Below are 19,178 nucleotides of genomic sequence, written 5' to 3' on the forward strand. Positions count from 1 at the left end.
TACACGATGTTATTCCTTCACCGTGGAAGTCAATCGTGAACATTTGTTGAGTACGTATTTCAATAGAAAAATTGTTACCCGCCTGTGAGATTCGAACACCGGTGCATCGCTTCAACACGAATGCACCGGACGTCTTATCTTTTAGGCCACGACGACTTCAATGCACCCGTAGAAATGAAATTTCTGTGAAAACTGTGTGTATTTCTTCAGTTATTTAATTTTTGTCTATAAACACATAATACTTTGATGATAGAATACATTTTCTGGAAATCCTTTGTTTGATTGTTTTATTCTATTTTAAGTACTGATTAAATGATTTGCTTTTTTATAATACCTAAAGCTGTACTACATGCTGTTTGTTACCAAAGCCAAAACGTTAGTAATAATCTATATATATAAAAATTACTTGCTGTTCGTTAGTCTCGCTAAAACTCGAGAACGGCTGGACCGATTTGGCTAATTTTGGTCTTAAATTATTTGTGGAGGTCCAGAAAAGGTTTAAAAAGTAGATAAATATGAGAATGATTAGAATTAAATAAAAATAACGAACGGATTCCTTTTGTTTGTTTTATGTTTATTTAATACAAAAGCTTTGGTCTTTTATTTATCGATTGAGGCACTACGAAGTCTGCCGGGTCAGCTAGTAAACGGATAAAAATCATGTACCGAGGAACACATGAATTCTTATAGTTTTATCGTGAACACGCGGCTTAAAACGAAGGCCGTCCCCACAACCCTCCACTCTCCGGTTGACCCCGTACGTGAACATTTAAACATTTTTCCGATCGTGATTTTTTTTTGTCTTCCGTATGATATCTGTATATAAGGTCGCTCGACTAAGCGACCCTTCGAACTGGAACGCATGACTGTGACGCGGCAAATTGATTATAACTAGTCAGGTCATAAGTATTGTCACACAGTAAAAACTTTTCTTTTAGAATGCTGGCCACAAAAAAGTTTATTGAATTCGAATTTCGAATTGTTCATGAAAATAAAAATGTATACTTTTAGAATTTTACTCATTTTTAAATATGGAGTGGACGCTTAAAGAAGACCGTGTTGCAGTTATTGCGTTGCATCGTTGCGGTTACGCGCCAATTCAAATTTTTAACATACTGAAAAATTTGAATATAACCAAAAGATTCGTTTATCGTACCATCAAACGATACAATGAAGACTCTAGTGTAGATAACAGGTTAAGAAGTGGTCGCCCTCGGTCTGTTAAGACTCCAGCAGTGATAAAAGCTGTGAAGGCGCGAATTCAAAGAAATCCCAAACGTAAGCAGAAACTGTTGGCCCTTCAGATGGGGTTAAGCAGAACCACGGTGAAAAGGGTGTTAAATGAAGACTTAGGGCTTCGGGCATATCGAAGAAAAACAGGACATCGTTTGAATGCTCGTCTAATGGACCTGAGACTGAAGAGATGCCGCGCTTTGTTGAAGCGGTACGCGGGAAAAAAATATCGGGAAATTCTTTTTTCGGATGAAAAAATTTTTACCGTAGAAGAGAGCTACAACAAACAAAATGATAAGGTGTACGCACACAGTAGTGAAGAAGTGAGCAACCGTATTCCGCGTGTCCAACGAGGTCATTTTCCATCCTCGCTCATGGTATGGTTGGGAGTTTCTTATTGAGGCTTAACAGAGGTACATTTTTGTGAGAAAGGTGTAAAAACGAATGCAGTTGTGTACAAAATACAGTCCTGATGAACCTTGTGGAACCTGTTTCTCATACCATGTTCAATAACAGGCACTGGGTATTCCAACAAGATTCGGCGCCAGCTCATAGAGCGAAGAGCACACAAGACTGGCTGGCGGCGCGTGAAATCGACTTCATCCGGCACGAAGACTGGCCCTCCTGCAGTCCAGATTTGAATCCGTTAGATTACAAGATATGGCAACACTTGGAGGAAAAGGCGTGCTCAAAGCCTCATCCCAATTTGGAGTCACTCAAGACATCCTTGATTAAGGCAGCCGCCGATATTGACATGAACCTCGTTCGTGCTGCGATAGACGACTGGCCGCGCAGATTGAAGGCCTGTATTCAAAATCACGGAGATCATTTTGAAATAAGAATCTATGTTTTGTTAAGTTCATTTTGGTATATGAATGGTTACATAATGAATAAACTTGTTTCAATTATTTTACATTAAACATGTGACAGAATTTATGACCTGACTAGGTATTTGAGGGTTTGATCTTTATTGCATAATATTATTATCAATCGTTGCTATTCCTTTATCGTGGAGGTGGTTCGCGGACACATATTAGGTTAGTGTTCCTTAAAAAAATGATAGCTGTTTGCGGGGATTGAAGATTAGCATAGTTGCATATCTTTATATAAGAACACCGTACGAACTTTCCTTTTGGGCTAGACGGACTTTTCAGTGTATTTCGTCACTTATAAAAAAGTCACAAAAACTATAAAGTTTTCGAAACGTCGGAAATGATATAATAACTGTAAAAAAACGCGATATTAAATCGTAAAAGTATTTTTAAACAAATAAAAAATATTTGAGAGTAATAAGATTTGTAGATCATAAGGCTAATGGAAGTATTCAATGGACAAAATTCAAGAATAATGTGCCATAAACACACATAGATGTCTAAAATTACATTTAAATAATATTTTACTGTTGAAATAAACAAAACCCTCTCGAATTGGGGAGGTGGGACTAATTTAAAACGCTACGCATCGCCATAATAAAACGGCCCTATTATGAACTCGAAGGGTTCGTGTACGAAAAACATACTGTACCGGCGAGACGTACCAATTTTACGTTAATGGCATAAACAATAAAGTCGATGCTATTTCCTACGTCAACTTCAAAATTGTATAAATTGTAATCGTTATACGCGGCTTTACTTAAATTTTGTTTTTTGCCAAGCAAATAATCATGAGTGGTAGGTAAATTTACATAATTACACATGGCGATAACCATGACCTATTTATTTAATATTTATATTCATAACAGCTTCGATGTTTTTAGTATAAAAAAGAACGTTAGTGGTGTATGGCGACATTGCCACCAGTCTAAGAAATGATTGTTTAGTCTATGACCAAACCACACACGCATTCAAGACAGATAGACCCTAAGTGTATAATCTATGGATAGACCACTGAAGTACAAAACCTATCTATGAGATAGACTGACATATAGACAGATATAGAATTTTGAGGTCATTTTTCTACAGTTGATAGGTACATATTCCACATATTTAGAACACTGATTCAGAATATATTAAGTGTATTGTGGCGTTCAGATCAGAATTATATAACCAATCCTGTGAAACTACATAATCCCGTGATAATTGTGGTGTTTCAATATAGAATTAAAAGTATAATAGCCGGCAAACTTCTTGAGCATTTGTCGTCGTAGTGGGGTTAAGTTCGCGCATGGTACACTCACGTGCAAAAACATTATTTACTCTGCGTCATAATGCTATTAAATTATTAAAATCAACATATTATGTATTTATTTATATATATTTTTAGAACATCGATTTCAGCAAAAAATTAAACAATATTTGGCCTTGTAGGTATTAGGTTATGATAGGCCAGTCGGATTTCTTAGAATAAATAATTCATTCCATTATAATTTTTTTTTCCTACCTAAGCTGATAGCCTTTAGAGGCTATTTCAGCGTAACCGTGGCTAATAGGTGAGCTCACGGGGCTCAAACCTGATGACGTTGCTAACACGAACCCTAGCAAGAGCCGTGCTTCGCAGAATCTACCACCGGATCGGAAACGCGACCCACTGAGAAGATCCGGCGAGAAACTCAGTGGGCTGTGTCTGAGAGTTAATTTACTCGTCGAGCCCTTCGTCGCAAGCGACAGGTTCGCCGAGAACGGTGACCGGTGCTTGAAGTACCTAAAAGCACCGTTAGTTGAACGGGAGGATCCGAGATGACGTGTTTTGGGCGACGTCGACTGCTTTCCATTCTGTCCGCAGGATCGGGAATGTAGTTACCGGCGGCCACGATGAGAGGGTTCTCGTGTCGTGCCGCTTTATCGAAGTGGTCCATTATAATAAAAATCGAGGCATGTTATCAGAATATTAATAATTTAATTCTAAGCGATAACAAAGTGAAAAACACTCCTCGGTTCTATTTAACTGTAATGAAATAAAAAACAAAATGTAGATGATTGAATTTCCTGTAAATATACATATTCAAATATTTCCTTACGAAACCTACGGCACGAGGAGGTTACTCGTTTTCTTACATTATTGAGCACTTAAATTGTTACTAGGCTAAGCAATCGCGGTCTTCGCTGAAAACGGCAATACGATTTTAAAGGCCAGATACGCCGTATAATAAACACAGAATCTTCATACAGCGCTTCGTATCCAATTCTGTTTCATAGCCAATAACAGCGATGCAGAAGACTGTGAATGCTTTAACAATAAACAGGAGTGAGAAGATGAAATTGAATCGTGTCAGATAGCGGCGGATGATTTCAAAAAGCTTTCTCGAAAATTTGATTCTAAACGTATCAAAGAATCAGTTTGGTTTTTAATGGTTTTGATTTGTATATTGTCGTACAGTAACAATGGTCTTTTACGTGATACTTTTATGTACTTATCGAAGCTTTGAGATAGCAAGAGAATTATTAGCATGTAATAAATGAATGTTAGAAGTAATCGTGGCCCAAATGGATAACACGCCCGGTACATTCATATCAAGCGATGCGACTGAACTGTTCGAATCCCGCACCAACTTTTCTGATAATAAAATACGTACCTACTTAACAAATGTTCACGATTGACTTCAACAGTGATGGAATCATAATGTATAATAAAAAACAAACCCGCAAAAATGATAATTTACGTAATTATTGTTGAGAGGCCATGTTGTGAGTCCACACGGATAAGAACCGCCACCCTGCCTATTTCTGCGGTGAAGCGTTTCGGCTTGAAGAGTTGGGCAGCCGTTGTACTATAAAAATTGAGACTTGTTGGAAACCCAACAAAATGGTATAAAACCTTTTTTATTGTTGTCGTTGTAGTTTTTGACATTACATTTGAATTTTGCATTTTGGAATGTCTTAGTTTTGTCAATTCTCTTTCATCCGTGCTATTGTACGCGATTTATAAAATTTCTAAAATATACAAATTTTATACGTGCAATCCTCGCGAGTTTATTTAACAAGTTCCTTGCCCATCCTAATAATACAGTCCACTACATAAATTGGTCCATAACGGCCGAAGAAAAGGAATTCTGTAAAGTTAATAAACACGCTGAGGCGAAGCCGGCGATTGAAAGAGCGAAAACTTAATTCAAAAAAAATTTGTATCGGCAAGCCAGGAGGCAGTGTAAGCTGCACCGAAGAGGAGCAAGCTAAATCAGGGATTTTGACGAGAAGACAAAAGGGCGATACCATTCGTATCAGAAGCCGATTGTCTTTTGTTTATCCCGCGCGTGTGCTTCAAATTTACCATTCCAACGAAGACGTTTTTGGACGACGCGTTGCAGTGGCGCTACCTACCGGCGAATCGCGAGTAACCTAGAGACTTTATTTTACTATAAGCTAGTTTCAAATCTGTGTAGCAAAATGGTAGAGAGCCAGGAGGTGCTTTCCTATTTAATAGGAAAGCGTCGTTACGTCAAAGGCTCACTTACAAGACTCTATAACCAGTTGGGAGAAACCGAAAGACTGTCTACGGAAACTATACAATGCCGCTTAGAGCGTTGTGTTGTAGCGTTCCGCGAATACGGCGATTATTGCGGCCGAATTCTGGCAACTAACCCGGCTGATGAAGAGGATTCAGGTGAGTACGATGACAAATATTTTGGCATCATGGCTTGCTACCAAGCTGAGCTTAACAAGCGAAAGGCCAATGCTCCGCCTAATCCGACACCCCAAAAAAGGCTTATAAAGTTACCTACCATAGAAATGCCGCAGTTCACGGGTCAATATTCGAAATATATCACATTTAGAGAAATGTTCAAATCAGTTATCGAAAATGATGTTTCTTTAGATGACATTCAAAAACTGCATTATTTGCGATCATTTTTAAAGGAAGAACCTTTAGATTTAATAATTAATTTGCCTCTTATAGGGTCCAGCTTCAAGGAAGCTCTGAGGTTACTGGACCAGAGATATTATAATAAATATAATATAATGACAGAGCTTTTGTCTACATTGCTAGATCTAGATGTTATTAGTAAACCTTCTCCTAGCAATATAAGACATTTTGTGTCAACAATTAAACAAACGTTGGCTGCCCTCAAAAATATGGAGGCGAAGGTAGATGAATGGGATCCAATTTTAATGTTGATTTTGACCCGCAAGTTAGATGAACGTACAGCACGCGAATACCAACTGGATCGGGACAACACAATGGACCCCACTGTGGACCAGCTTCTAGCGTTCCTTGAAAAAAGAGCGCTCGCTATAGAGAATGCTGGACAATCCGCAGCCAAGTTGTTTACCACTAAAGTAGTCAACGCAGTGACCGCTAAGGAGAAGCGAGAATGTTACTTCTGTAAGTCAGTTGAACATAAGATTTATAACTGCAAAAATTTCAAACTTCTGCCTTCAGCGGAGAGAATATCTTTTGCACAAAAAAATGAGCTGTGCAATATATGTTTGAACAAACATCCAGGCAAGTGTAGGTTCTATTTTCGATGTAGTACATGCAAAAAAGGGCATGATTCATTGCTGCATCGCGAGGAAGAAAAGGCTGAAGCCGTTATTATGTTGTCTGGCAATAATGATAATAATGTTCTGATTCCCACAGCTCGTATAAAGGTCTTCAACAGTGATGGCAGGGAGGTGCGCATAAAGGCCATACTGGACTCCGCCTCTCAAGCTTCACTTATCACTACTAAGGCATTGAAGGTTTTAGGTTTGACTCCTAAGCGAGACAGTACTAATATTATAGGGGTCACGAATAACAAAAACCAAGTTCATTATTCTGTACCAATAGAAGTTCACTCGATGAAAACCCCATTCAAGGTTTCCATGAATTGTCATGTAGTGGACACGATAACATGCAAATTGCCACAGACCCCGATAGACCCATCCACAGTAGTTGTTCCAAAAAATATTCAGCTGGCCGATGATGAGTTTTATAAACCATCTGAGATTAATATGCTAATTGGAGCCAGTGTATTTTTTCAGGCACTGCTACCGGCGACGACCAACTCTACGTGCGCGACGCGCCGCCAGCCTCCAGTCGACCCGGCCAGCCAGAGTAAAGGAACGCCACAGATTATCAACACTAAATTTGGTCACATTATCGCGGGTGGTCTGCCACCTCAACATGAGGTAACGAAAATTGTTTCACTTTTATGTACATGTGAATCTGACATTGCTACTACCATAACTAAGTTCTGGGATACCGAAAAGGTTCCAGAAGCATTCCTAGAAAAGGATGCTGAGCATGACATAGTCGAGAATAACTTTAAGGCCACAGTTCAACTTTCGAATCATAGATTTCAAGTGGATTTGCCACTAAAGGTTCCCCTAAACGAGGTCAATGCGACATTAGGTGAATCGTTTGATCTTGCTCTATATAGATTTTTAAACCTTGAGAAAAAATTACATAAAAATATAAATTTATTGACAGATTATAAAAATTTCATACATCAATATGTTGACATGGGCCATGCTCACTTTGTAGACTTTCAGTCTTTTAATTTTGACTCGGACGCTATATATTTTTTACCCCATCATGCGGTGTTTAACGAGGCGAGCAAAACCACGCGCACACGTGTAGTTTTCGATGGTTCTATGAAGACAAAAAATAAAGTTTCACTCAATGACATTTTACTCAATGGTCCTATAGTGCAAAGAGATCTTTTCGAAATTATTACTTTATATAGGCTTGGCGACTACACGTTCAATAGCGATATTAAAAAAATGTTTAGGAATGTTATGGTCAATCCAGAATACACTACGCTGCAAAATATTTTGTGGCGCGATAGGCTTGATGAGCCAATTCGGTGCATTCGCTTAGATACTGTCACGTACGGCTTAAAATGCTCAAGTTACCTTGCAACCAGATGTCTGCTCGAGCTTGCAAACATGCATCAAGCTGACTTACCGTTAGCTTCTTTCATTAAAAAGAATTGTGTTTATGTTGATGATGTTTTATATTCGGATAACGATTTAACGGCTTTACATGAGGCGAAACAGCAGCTAAAACGTTTGTTAAGCTTGGGTGGCTTCCAAATGCATAAATGGTCGTCTAACTGCGATGAGATATTAGTTGATATTCCTTTCAATGAGAGACAGTTAGATGAAATTGAAGTTCAAAAAGAAAACAGCAGTATCAAGGCCCTAGGAATGACAATTGACGCAAAGAAAGATTGTTTTGTCATTAAATGCCCAAATAACTTTTCATTAAATTCTATATCAAAACGACAGATATTGAGTGACATTGCCAAATTATACGATCCTCTAGGCTTTGTCAGTCCGATTATAGTAAAGGCTAAGGTGATCATGCAGAAACTGTGGTGCGAGAAAGTGGACTGGGATGCTTGTCCACCACCGCAGGTAAGAGAGGAATGGACTGATTTTGCTACCAGCTTAGCGCAAATGGAACCTATATATTTGCAAAGAAACATTCAGGTCCCTGACGACGCCGAAGCAGTACAGATCGTCGGCTTCGCCGACGCTTCCAGCTCCACAGGCTACGGGGCTTGCTTATATCTGCGCGTAATAGATAAAGCAGGTAAAGTGACTGTCTCTTTACTCTGTTCGAAGTCTAGAATCAATCCGCGTAAGAAGTCCTTAACGGTTCCTAGGCTTGAATTAAACGCTATGCTGCTATTAGCAAAACTTACAGCCAAAATGTATGACACTCTCAAAATTAAAATTAAAATTGATGATGTTATTTTATTTTCTGATTCACAAATAGCTTTAGCATTGGCTCACACAGAAATTACTAAATTGCAAGCATATGTGGCGAACAGAGTAAAAGTAGTACAGCAGTTGACCAATAGATGGCACTGGGGATACGTCAGCACCCATGAGAATCCCGCAGATTACATAAGTCGAGGGCTAGGTCCACCAGAACTTCATTCCTGCTCTATGTGGTGGGACGGGCCTGAGTTCCTGCATAAAAGGGAGTATACATTTAGTCAAAACATACTGAAAGAAAACGCGGACAATCTACCCGAGATGAAGACAGCTCCTGTTGCTTCCACGTCCGCTGGTGTTATATTACTCACTCTGAAACAAAAAGAAATCTCACATATGTTAGAAAAATATTCTGATATCAATAAAATGACACGAGTTTTGGCGTACATTTTACGTTTTTGTCATAACAGCAAACCTAACAATATTAAAATACAAACTAGTTATTTACATAGTAAAGAACTCGAGCGATCTTTATCTTTATTGATTAAGCATGAACAAAAATATTACTTCAGTAAGGAATTAAGCTTACTGCGAACAGGTGAGAATATTAAGGGCCCTCTGAAACCTTTGCATCCATTTATTGATGACCAAGGTTTGTTACGTGTTGGGGGAAGGTTGCAAAATGCTTCTATTTCGTATAATCAAAAGCATCCTATGATCCTTCCGAAGGGTTCCAAGCTAACCGACCTTATTATTTCGCGAGAGCACCTCAGACTCCTTCATGCTGGTCCCAAGTTATTATTATCTCAGTTAAACCAGAAATATTGGCTTTTGAATGGTTTACGTCAAGTTAAAAAGATTACTCACAAATGTTTAAACTGTTTCAGAATGAAGGCGACTTGTGCAAAGCAGCTGATGGGGTCTCTCCCTACACATCGTGTGACGCCCTCCAGAGCTTTCCAAGTTGTCGGTATAGATTATGCTGGGCCGATACAGATAAAAAACTCGAGAATTAGAAGAGCGTTACTAACTAAAGGTTACATTTGTATATTTGTCTGCTTTAATACCAAGGCGATTCACATCGAACTTGCCTCCGACTTGTCTACCGAAACGTTTTTAGCCTGCTTTAAAAGGTTTATTTCGCGACGCGGAATGCCCACCAACATCTATTGCGACAACGGAGGTGCCTTTAAGGGAGCAGCCAACCATCTAGTTGATTTGTACAGACTGAACAGCTCCAAAGATCATCAAACGCAGGTGCAAAATTTTTCTAATCGGCTTGGAATTAAGTTTAATTTTACACCAAGTTATTCGCCTGTGTTTGCTGGTCTGGCCGAGGCTGCAGTTAAAAGTATGAAATTTCATTTGAAACGGGTCTTACAGAAGATTGTACTTACATATGAACAATTGAATACGGTTTTGTGCCAAATAGAGGCGATTTTAAATTCTAGACCCTTGATGTCCGTTTCTACAGACATTACAGATTTCAGCTACCTCACTCCAGGTCACTTCTTAGTGGGAGCTCCGCTCACTAGCTTCCCTGAACCAGATATCTCAGAAACGCCAGTTAATAGGCTTAGGTTTTGGCGGGGTTAGTTGAGAGTATGAAACAGTCATTTTGGAAAACTTGGCAAACTTAAATATTTTACAAGCGAGACCGAAATGGCGCGATACCTTACCAGATATTAGTGTAGGTAAGATGGTATTATTGAAGGAACCAAATTCACCTCCTCTTTATTGGCCGTTAGCTAGAATTTCTAAGATTTTCCCAGGTGGGGATGGTAAAGTACGAGCCTTTGACGTTACTGCCCCTAATGGTAAAGTTTATAGAAGGTCACTGTCAGGTGTAAGTTTGTTACCTTTTGACAATAATTAGTGTGTTATTATTTTAATTTCTAGATAAAAATGTCTAAGTTCTCTTGATTAATTCCATTTAATACATTGTTTCACACAAAAGCTTTACAATTTAAATGTTGAAAGTAAATTTATATAGAGTATTAACCTTCTGAAATATGTGTTATTGTTTTAAATATAATTAAATATTTGTTATATTTTCTTATTTGAAAAAGTTCTTAAAAAAGAACTTGATCTTAAAAAATGCTTTTAATGTATTTTATATTTTATTTATAAGGTCACAGAACATACGAATGTAGCTATATATGTCTAGGTATAAAGATTCCTCAATGTACCTATTCTTAATATGATGTACTGATTAGAATCTATCTTTGCATTTCTCATTTTGTGTCTAAAGTTAATTCTTAAATGTTAAATTTTATCATAGATGATTATAAAGATTGTCTTTATCCCATAAAGAAATGGTGAGTGTAAGTTATTACATTAATTTAGTATTGTATAACTTTCTTGAAAATATATCATTTCTGAGGCCGCAGCATGTTGGAAACCCAACAAAATGGTATAAAACCTTTTTTATTGTTGTCGTTGTAGTTTTTGACATTACATTTGAATTTTGCATTTTGGAATGTCTTAGTTTTGTCAATTCTCTTTCATCCGTGCTATTGTACGCGATTTATAAAATTTCTAAAATATACAAATTTTATACGTGCAATCCTCGCGAGTTTATTTAACAAGTTCCTTGCCCATCCTAATAATACAGTCCACTACAAGACTTAGAACTCCTATCTCTACCCTACCCGACTACCCGACCACCTAACCCCAGGTGGTGCCGTAAGCTCGTTCATCTATCAATTGAAAAAAAAACAATGAAATTAAAAAGGAATGGTTTATTTCGCGTAGATTATTCTCAATTTATTAATTCCGATGTATCGATGTACCACCTATCGACTCTCAGTTGCAGTGACACGAAAATTAATAAAGTCGAAACGACTAAAATAAGTAAAAGCGACATTGATTTGTCAGATAATTTTAAATATGTCTACCACTTTTGTAACCTCAATAAAATATTACGAAATAATGTTGGCTAGTAGTAATCTTTATTAATTTCACAGCATTTATGTAGGTAGCTGCAAAATAAAATGACTTAAACAATGATAATATTGCAAATCATAAATTGTAAATCATAACACGGTAAATTGTACATTAAGAAATTATTAGTGGTCACGTGTTTTTCCAGAAAATTAGGTGCCCATTTGTAATTCATTCGGTCCAATTGACCTTACCTTCTGCGCTCATCGAACTGAGATAATACAGTGGCATTGAACACTGCACGGGCAAGTAAACAATACATTTAGGTACTATTATTAGTTAGGCGTAAAGTTCTGAATTATTCATGGTTGTTTTGAAGGTCGTAAAGCCCCTCAGGTCCCAAGTCCTTCAACTTAATAACCGAAGAGATAGTGCTATATTTTTGCTATAGGTATCTTTACAAGAGACTAAAATTCAAAACAAGAAAACATAATATGCGAATTGCGGGATTAAAATGGGAATCATTAAAAATGCAGCTGGGGATGTTTCTACGTACCATCACGTGCATTATTGCAAAGAAACTAAATATTTATGAATACCGCAATGAAATCGGGGTCGAAGTCGCAATGATTAATTGTATCGTCATACTAGTTCTAAAGTCTACCCTTCACAAACGGAGTGCTTCACGGCACAAAATTAAATATGTATACCTACAAGATGGTGGAATATATTATGTACCCTTTTTGGGTCATATTAAATATTTACAAAAATTGTATCTTTAATAGGAATTAAAAGATTTCTTAAATATCATTTTTATTTTAATCATTAAGTTAATTACGCACAGTATGTTGATTTTTGATAAAATAGTTGGACTCTGAAGTAAGGCCTTATAATTCGAAGATGGAGTGTAATTAAATTTATTTTGATAATAAGAAAATCGTGCGAGATAGTTACTTGTTGAAGAAATTCACAAATTCTAAAGACGTGAAGAAAGTGTTTTAATCCTATATCAGGTATTTACAATACAAATTGTATTAGGTATTATTTTCTATGACCTAACGATTATAAAATTTCATTTTAATTTAAGATCTGGTTTTTGCCTACGTAATCGTTGGTAGCTTATGAGTAGTTATGAGGCTATTCCAATAGTCCAACTCCGCACGGACCGGTTTTTCACAAAGCTAGATAATTAGTGAAATGAAATCATTCCTTCATCGTGCAAATCGTTCATAACTCTTGTTAGGTACATATTTTATAAAAACTGAAATACTAAGAGGGGTAAAGCTCGCGACCTGAGGGTTCTGGGTCCAAATTAAGGCTCTTCATAATAATATACAAGGCTGCGCAAGCTTCTAAAACTTATTGTGGTTCATGTATGTATATAAAAAAATTAATACAGTATAACTTACACAAAATAAGTGATACAAGCAAAAAATTACTACGCCGCCGCGCCGCGCCGTTCGGTGGGAAATTGTTTTATTTTGTTAATTTCGTATTTATTCAAATACAAATTTGTAATAACGAAGGCGTATTAATCATATGGCATATATGAAAATGCATTAGTACCTCAATAAATGCCCAAAATTTACTCACAGGCTATTTTATGTCATCTAATATCTGTGTTGTCTTATCTCACTTCTGTATAAACTGATAGTATGAGCAAGGTCTCTTTTGCCTGTCTGAATGGAGAAAAAAATTAAGTTGACATTTAATTTTGACAGTTCCAAAAAAACAATCAAAATTGGGAAAAGTACATATTCACAGAACAATTACTGCTAAAGAATTTTATTTCATTGATTATTACCTACATAAATATAATAAATATCAAAGTCCTTTTACATAACCATAATGAGTTTTGTATCGCCAATAATTTCTTCGTTATTCACACCATGTCCCTAAAGGTCTTGTATTCGTTTGTGACAACTTTTTTAAATACCAAAACAGACCGAGCTTAGTTAATTCAGAGACATAAAACTGTTGACATTAGTTATAAAAATATCAAAATATATTCAGTAGTGCACATAGAAAGAAATTAGGGTACTAACACTTGTATATTCTATTATAATTTACCTATTTTCAGGTTTTTTCACCTGTTGAGTTACTGAACTTAAAAATAAAATATATAAAAATGTTTAAAGCAATTAACATACAATAGATCCGTTATTTAGATAATTAACAATCTAAGAGCACCGATTACTAGTGTTTGGTAATGTGGTAACATACATACAAAATGGTACGAAGACAACGAGAACAAAGCACTACAGAGGATGAAATCGTCATTGGTAATTTATTTTTTAAATACATTTCTGTTTATTTTTCATTGTGCAAAATACATTCACAAAATGGTTTTTAATTTCAGATACACCACCTTCTAAAAAACTTAAGAAGCACAGGCACAAAAAGCACAAGAGAAGAAAGCTACAAGATGAGTTTGATAGTGACACTTCCATCGATGTATCATATGAAGATAATTTGGATAAACCCTATAAAATAAAATTAAAAGGTGGGAGAGAGTTGCCTGGAACATCAGCTGCCGATCTCCTCAAAGCACAAACAATGAAATCTGTACCAGATTCAAGGCGATCTTTGCCTGGATCTTCCTCAAGTACTCCTCCTAAAGTAACTTCTAAAAAAAAGAAAAAGGGACGGGAAAGTGGAACTTCTAGCGAAGAAGAAAGATGGCTGGATGCCATAAAGTCTGGAAAACTTGAGGAGGTTGTTTAACTCAGTAATGTGTGAATTAAATGTCATCCTGTTAATAACTCCGTTCTTAGGCCTACTTTGGCTTGTCTAGTGTATATATTTTTTCATGCAAGCTATTATCTTAACTGGCCTCTTTAAAATGAACTGGCTTTCAGTTCTCGAAACTGTAAGTCAGTTAGCATCTTTGTTTTTGGAAATTAGGATGGAAAATTTAATATATGTACTTGAAATTTTATATATACATAAGGGCTATAATCAAGTTATTTGTCAAAGTATATATGAATTTATTATATTTAAAATTGCTCCTATCTGTGTATGGCTTTCTCAGTGTGAAAGCCTTCTCCACTCACCTTGTGTTGTCCAATGAGCAGTGTGTACTAAATCTTAAAGATTCCGATTAACTTTTCACTATGTCTGCAAATGTTAAATGACATAAATGAGTGTCAATTTATTCTTCTTTGACCAACTTACTTCCGAATTTGTATTGCAAAACACAGCTTTAAAAAGTTATTACTATTATTACTTATTTGACATCTCAGACAATTTTCATCTTGTTGCTGCTCTTTTCAAGTATTATTTTCTAACTTTATTGTAAATATGTTTGAGCGTGTTATATATTTAAATATTAGCAGACTGAGTAATTTGAGTACTTAATTTGGCATAATCAATTATACTATTATTAGAGTAGTATTATGACTGATGAAATCAAAAGCTTTATTACAAGATTCAGGTTGTCTTCAGTTGCATAGTTGCAATAAACTTAAATAGGGTAATATAAAATAAAATACACAATATTAATGAAAAATGTTATTGGAATTATTCTAATGTGTTATCATTGTTAGGTTGATGAGGAACTAAAGAAGATAAAACCTAAAGATCCTAAAATGATGACAGCAAGGCAAAGGGCCATGTATGAGAGGGGAACAGATAAAGAAACCAGCCCTGGAGGTGAAGTACTACTCGCCCTTCCCTCAGGTTACAAAGAGAAAGTAATGACAGCAGAAGCAATTCAGAAAGCTGCACTAAAATCACAAAAGCGCAAACAACTTGCTGATGAAAAACGTGAGAAAGACAAAAAGAAAACAATGGACAGACTTCTTAAAAAACAAGATTCTAAAAACATAAAAAATATGCATAAGGGTAAACCCATCAAAAAACAGGAGCCCATGATTGTTTATAAAAATAATATCAATGAAATTTCCTTGGCTCTGCCCATTGGTATTGAATTCCCATTGGCTGTGAAACCTCCAATAGCAGCACCAAAACCAATTATCTGTGGAGCTGATGGATGTGTTAATTTAAAAAAATATAATTGTTCTAAAACTAGCATACCTCTGTGTAGTTTAGAATGTTATAAAAAGAATTTGAAAAAATAAACAAAAATGTACTTTTAATAATGGAAGTGTGTTTACGTGTAATGATATTTTGTTTCAAAATAATCTGGCTGCCTTCACTATGGTGATTGGTGACTGTAAAATATGTATGGCAGTTGTATTAATTATGCATCTCTTTAAAATTAAAATAAAACAAAAAGTTATAGTGAGCTAGACAGTGAGCATATATTTTGAAAAAAGTAAAATGTAAGTTTTTTTATAGTTCATCATTCATCATCAATTGCATAGATTAGTCTTAATAAAATTATAACTATAAACCCAGTGTCACTGTGACTAAACACGCTCTAAGTAACAAGTTCACATTTACACAGCACAATGGAATTTTTTAATACTAAAGTAACATAGCCTCTCAACATTCCTGACACTAAGTCATAGGTACAAACTCGACACAAATAATATGCCAGGCTGCATAGGTGCAAGACTTTCCATTCGTAACAAAACATTTGCTGTATTCGTAATTTTTTATTGAATTTTGAGTAAAATTTTACCATGTACCTGACTTCATGTACCTATACCATCTTGATCTCCACCAGAATTATCAGACTACACAATAGAATTGAAGACATAAGACTAGACATTAATTCAACTACTTTGTCATACTTGTCTTTGTTCACATTACTTACAACTTATTAAGTGTAATGACCATAAAATTACACAAAGTTCATGCATAAAGGGCTACTAACATATGAATTATGTACACAGTATACACAAAAATTCATTAAGCACAGTTACACATTAAAGTTTGCTAATTTTATAATTTTTTTTTATACATTGATTATATATTGTATTTTAACAAAGAATAGTTTGAGTGATATTTTTGAGAATATAAATTACATAATAGCTAAATACTCTTTTGATTAATATTTAACATTGAACAATTGAATCTTTACTTTTTTTTTCACTAACATCAATTTGGCAATACTTGAGCTATCAGTATATTTTTGAGGACAAACACTAATAGAGACAGTACACGGAATAAGTATAGTTAAGTTTCTAAGAGAGTTTTTAAATATAGAAGTTTAAAGTCAGTGCATACTACATCATCACACATCTTAAAACAACTGCAAGTATTTAATTACTAGAACTTTTTAAACATTTAGTCACCAACACTTGAAGACACAGTAATATAGTGAAAAATCCCTACTCAAGTGTCACTTTGTTTTCACAAATCTTGGGTGCCTTTTTGTTATACCCACTTTTCACTGTCACATTATTTAGAGAGCTCAAAAAGGGAAACCCAGAGACAAGAATGAGGCTCAAAACAGTCTACAGACCGAAGCAGGGCAGCCAACAGAGTGGCGGAAAACAGCCAGCTTCATATCAAACATTTGTTCGTTTTGAGCTGCGAAGGCGTGCCAGGCCTGACTGTAACCGCTAAGATTGATTATTCTGCTTATTTGATCTAAGTCGGGCAAGGCCAGATCGCTCTTCCTCCTCATCACTAGTGCAAGACAATCCCCCAACAGCACCTCGTGATGAAGTAGCTTGAATTAAATCTTGATCAGGGCCATTACGACTTTCATAAAGTAAAATTCCCAGTGTTTCCTCATATATCCTGGCCTCCGGAAACTCAACCTTAGTATGCTTTTTATCTGTAGCATACACAATTGAAGTGCAGCAGACTTCAGCACATTTTTTTCCATGTCCAAAGAAAGACCAACAACAAATCTCATTAGAACCAATAACATCTTTAATAAACAGCACTCTCCCGCTGAATCGCAGCGAAAGTTTGTCAAAGAGTTCAATGTTCTTTAGTAAGTTATCATCAGAAGTGCTCGTGTAAGAATACTTGTTATTGTGTCTGTTAATCAACAGTTTCACCACAGGCTGCAAACAAGAATAATATATGACAAATGAACAGAGTAAATTTAAACATGGCAAGAATATATTTAGTTTAAAAATGTATTCAATTCTAACCTTGGAAGTGGACATAATTAAAAGTTGTTCTTCCTTTTGTGAAGTAATTAAAGGAACTCTGCAAATAGGCTCTGCCTCGCGTTCTTTTTTGGCTAAGGCCTGTAGGCAAGATTCAGTTAACTCTTCAATCAGGAAATATTTAGCCTCCGCCAATAACTCCATGATCTCTTTATAACTGTCGGGTAGCGCTACTGTGCCGTCACGAAGATAATTCAAAATAGTACCGAAATGCTTCCCACAACGATCAATCAAAATCCACCCTAAAAAAGAAAATTAAAGTTTTTTTTTATTAGTATTGGTATAATTTACAGCGGATCGATAAAGTGGGTAAAATTGGTGAATTTTAAAATAAAAATTTAGTACCTTCCGAATCTGTGAGAACCTCCATCCTCCCACTAAACATGGTTCGCAACATGTTATCGCTTTTCGTAAGCGTGCCGATAGTAGTGTAGAACAATGTGCCGCCCACATTTAACTTCACATATTGTGACGGACTGCCTTTTAACAACGTTTTGTGATCTCCCGACATTATTTCAAAACGAAGAAATAACATCAACGCGATAATACGAAACGACCAGTACACCCGGACTCTCAACTATTTTCTTGTTCCAAATGTACCTATACTACATTTTGTGCAGTTTCAATACCATAAAGTAGGGTCATTTAAATTATGAACTGCAGAAATGAGCATTAGCGCTGGATTATTAGTTAATCCAACATTCGATTGCAATTAGACAAGCTACGGATATTCAAGAGATTTTGTGTAGTTTGATAGAATTGATTTTGGAGTAGTAGATCTATTTTTTCAACTGGAAAGGCCAAGATATCATATATACATACAGCCTAATCTTTTGTATTTTATATTTTCTGAAAAATGATATGGAGCAAAATGAAAGAAATGCTTTAATTTAATTTTTTAAAACAAAATTCGTCTAAAGGAATAAAACGAAATGAAAACGAAAGAAATATAGTCTAGTGAAATGGTGGTTATTTATTAAGACTTTTTCAGTGGACTTTTTGGAAGATCCCCAGAAGCTACGTCCAGGAGCTTTGTTATATTTTTCCACATTTGTGCACTCTCCCAAATACTATACAGTCAATTAAATTACCATTATTACATATTTAAACTCAAAGAAACACTGAATTAACAAAATGGAACAATCCGCTCAACGTCGCTCCTCGCGTTCACGCTAAAAAATTCTCCGTATTTTAGGTGTCCATTATCGGTACATCATGGACAATGTTCTAAATAGTTGACCAGCCCCAAGGTGTAAAGTTATTTAGAGCAAAATACCGCCCAATGAATCCGATTTTATGGCAAATCTATTTGAAATAGGGAGCTCTGAGATTTAGCCCGTAACTACGTTATTTTGTACTTATTAATATAATAACAGGCTAATAGATATGTGCGTATACTATACAATAATACTAACAATTTTTTATTGCTCAGATGGGTGCACGAGTCCACGAC

At 35.9% G+C, this 19,178-nt stretch overlaps 3 protein-coding genes across 10 annotated transcripts; 2 read left to right on the plus strand and 1 right to left on the minus strand.

Annotated features, from left to right (window-relative positions):
- The first annotated feature begins 4,961 nt into the window (after positions 1 to 4,961).
- Positions 4,962 to 11,376, plus strand: LOC119629001 (uncharacterized). 7 transcript variants are annotated; one of them, XM_062670519.1, is made up of 4 exons: positions 4,962 to 5,772; positions 6,064 to 6,489; positions 7,128 to 7,274; positions 9,698 to 11,376. In XM_062670519.1, exons 1-3 carry the CDS (start codon positions 5,556 to 5,558, stop codon positions 7,202 to 7,204), a joined length of 720 nt encoding a protein of 239 aa, XP_062526503.1. In that variant the 5' UTR covers positions 4,962 to 5,555; the 3' UTR covers positions 7,205 to 7,274; positions 9,698 to 11,376. The 7 variants fall into 7 exon arrangements, with proteins under 7 accessions (XP_062526503.1, XP_062526504.1, XP_062526502.1 ...); XM_062670520.1 differs by having other exon boundaries at positions 6,301 to 6,489; XM_062670518.1 differs by having other exon boundaries at positions 4,962 to 6,489.
- A 1,990-nt stretch (positions 11,377 to 13,366) lies between these two features.
- Positions 13,367 to 15,798, plus strand: LOC101740978 (INO80 complex subunit B). The gene is made up of 4 exons (XM_004930469.5): positions 13,367 to 13,594; positions 13,774 to 13,975; positions 14,053 to 14,408; positions 15,239 to 15,798. Exons 2-4 carry the CDS (start codon positions 13,924 to 13,926, stop codon positions 15,770 to 15,772), a joined length of 942 nt encoding a protein of 313 aa, XP_004930526.1. The 5' UTR covers positions 13,367 to 13,594; positions 13,774 to 13,923; the 3' UTR covers positions 15,773 to 15,798.
- A 132-nt stretch (positions 15,799 to 15,930) lies between these two features.
- On the minus strand, positions 15,931 to 19,170 carry LOC101741826 (BTB/POZ domain-containing adapter for CUL3-mediated RhoA degradation protein 3). 2 transcript variants are annotated; one of them, XM_004930394.2, is made up of 3 exons: positions 18,071 to 19,170; positions 17,708 to 17,967; positions 15,931 to 17,617 (listed from the first exon to the last, which is right to left on the minus strand). In XM_004930394.2, exons 1-3 carry the CDS (start codon positions 18,258 to 18,260, stop codon positions 17,165 to 17,167), a joined length of 903 nt encoding a protein of 300 aa, XP_004930451.1. In that variant the 5' UTR covers positions 18,261 to 19,170; the 3' UTR covers positions 15,931 to 17,164. The 2 variants fall into 2 exon arrangements, with proteins under 2 accessions (XP_004930451.1, XP_062526508.1); XM_062670524.1 differs by having other exon boundaries at positions 15,931 to 17,967; positions 18,071 to 18,511.
- Positions 19,171 to 19,178: the final 8 nt, after the last annotated feature.

The sequence above is a fragment of the Bombyx mori genome, chromosome 10, assembly GCF_030269925.1.
Source record: "Bombyx mori chromosome 10, ASM3026992v2".
NCBI classification, from domain to species: Eukaryota; Metazoa; Arthropoda; class Insecta; order Lepidoptera; family Bombycidae; genus Bombyx; species Bombyx mori.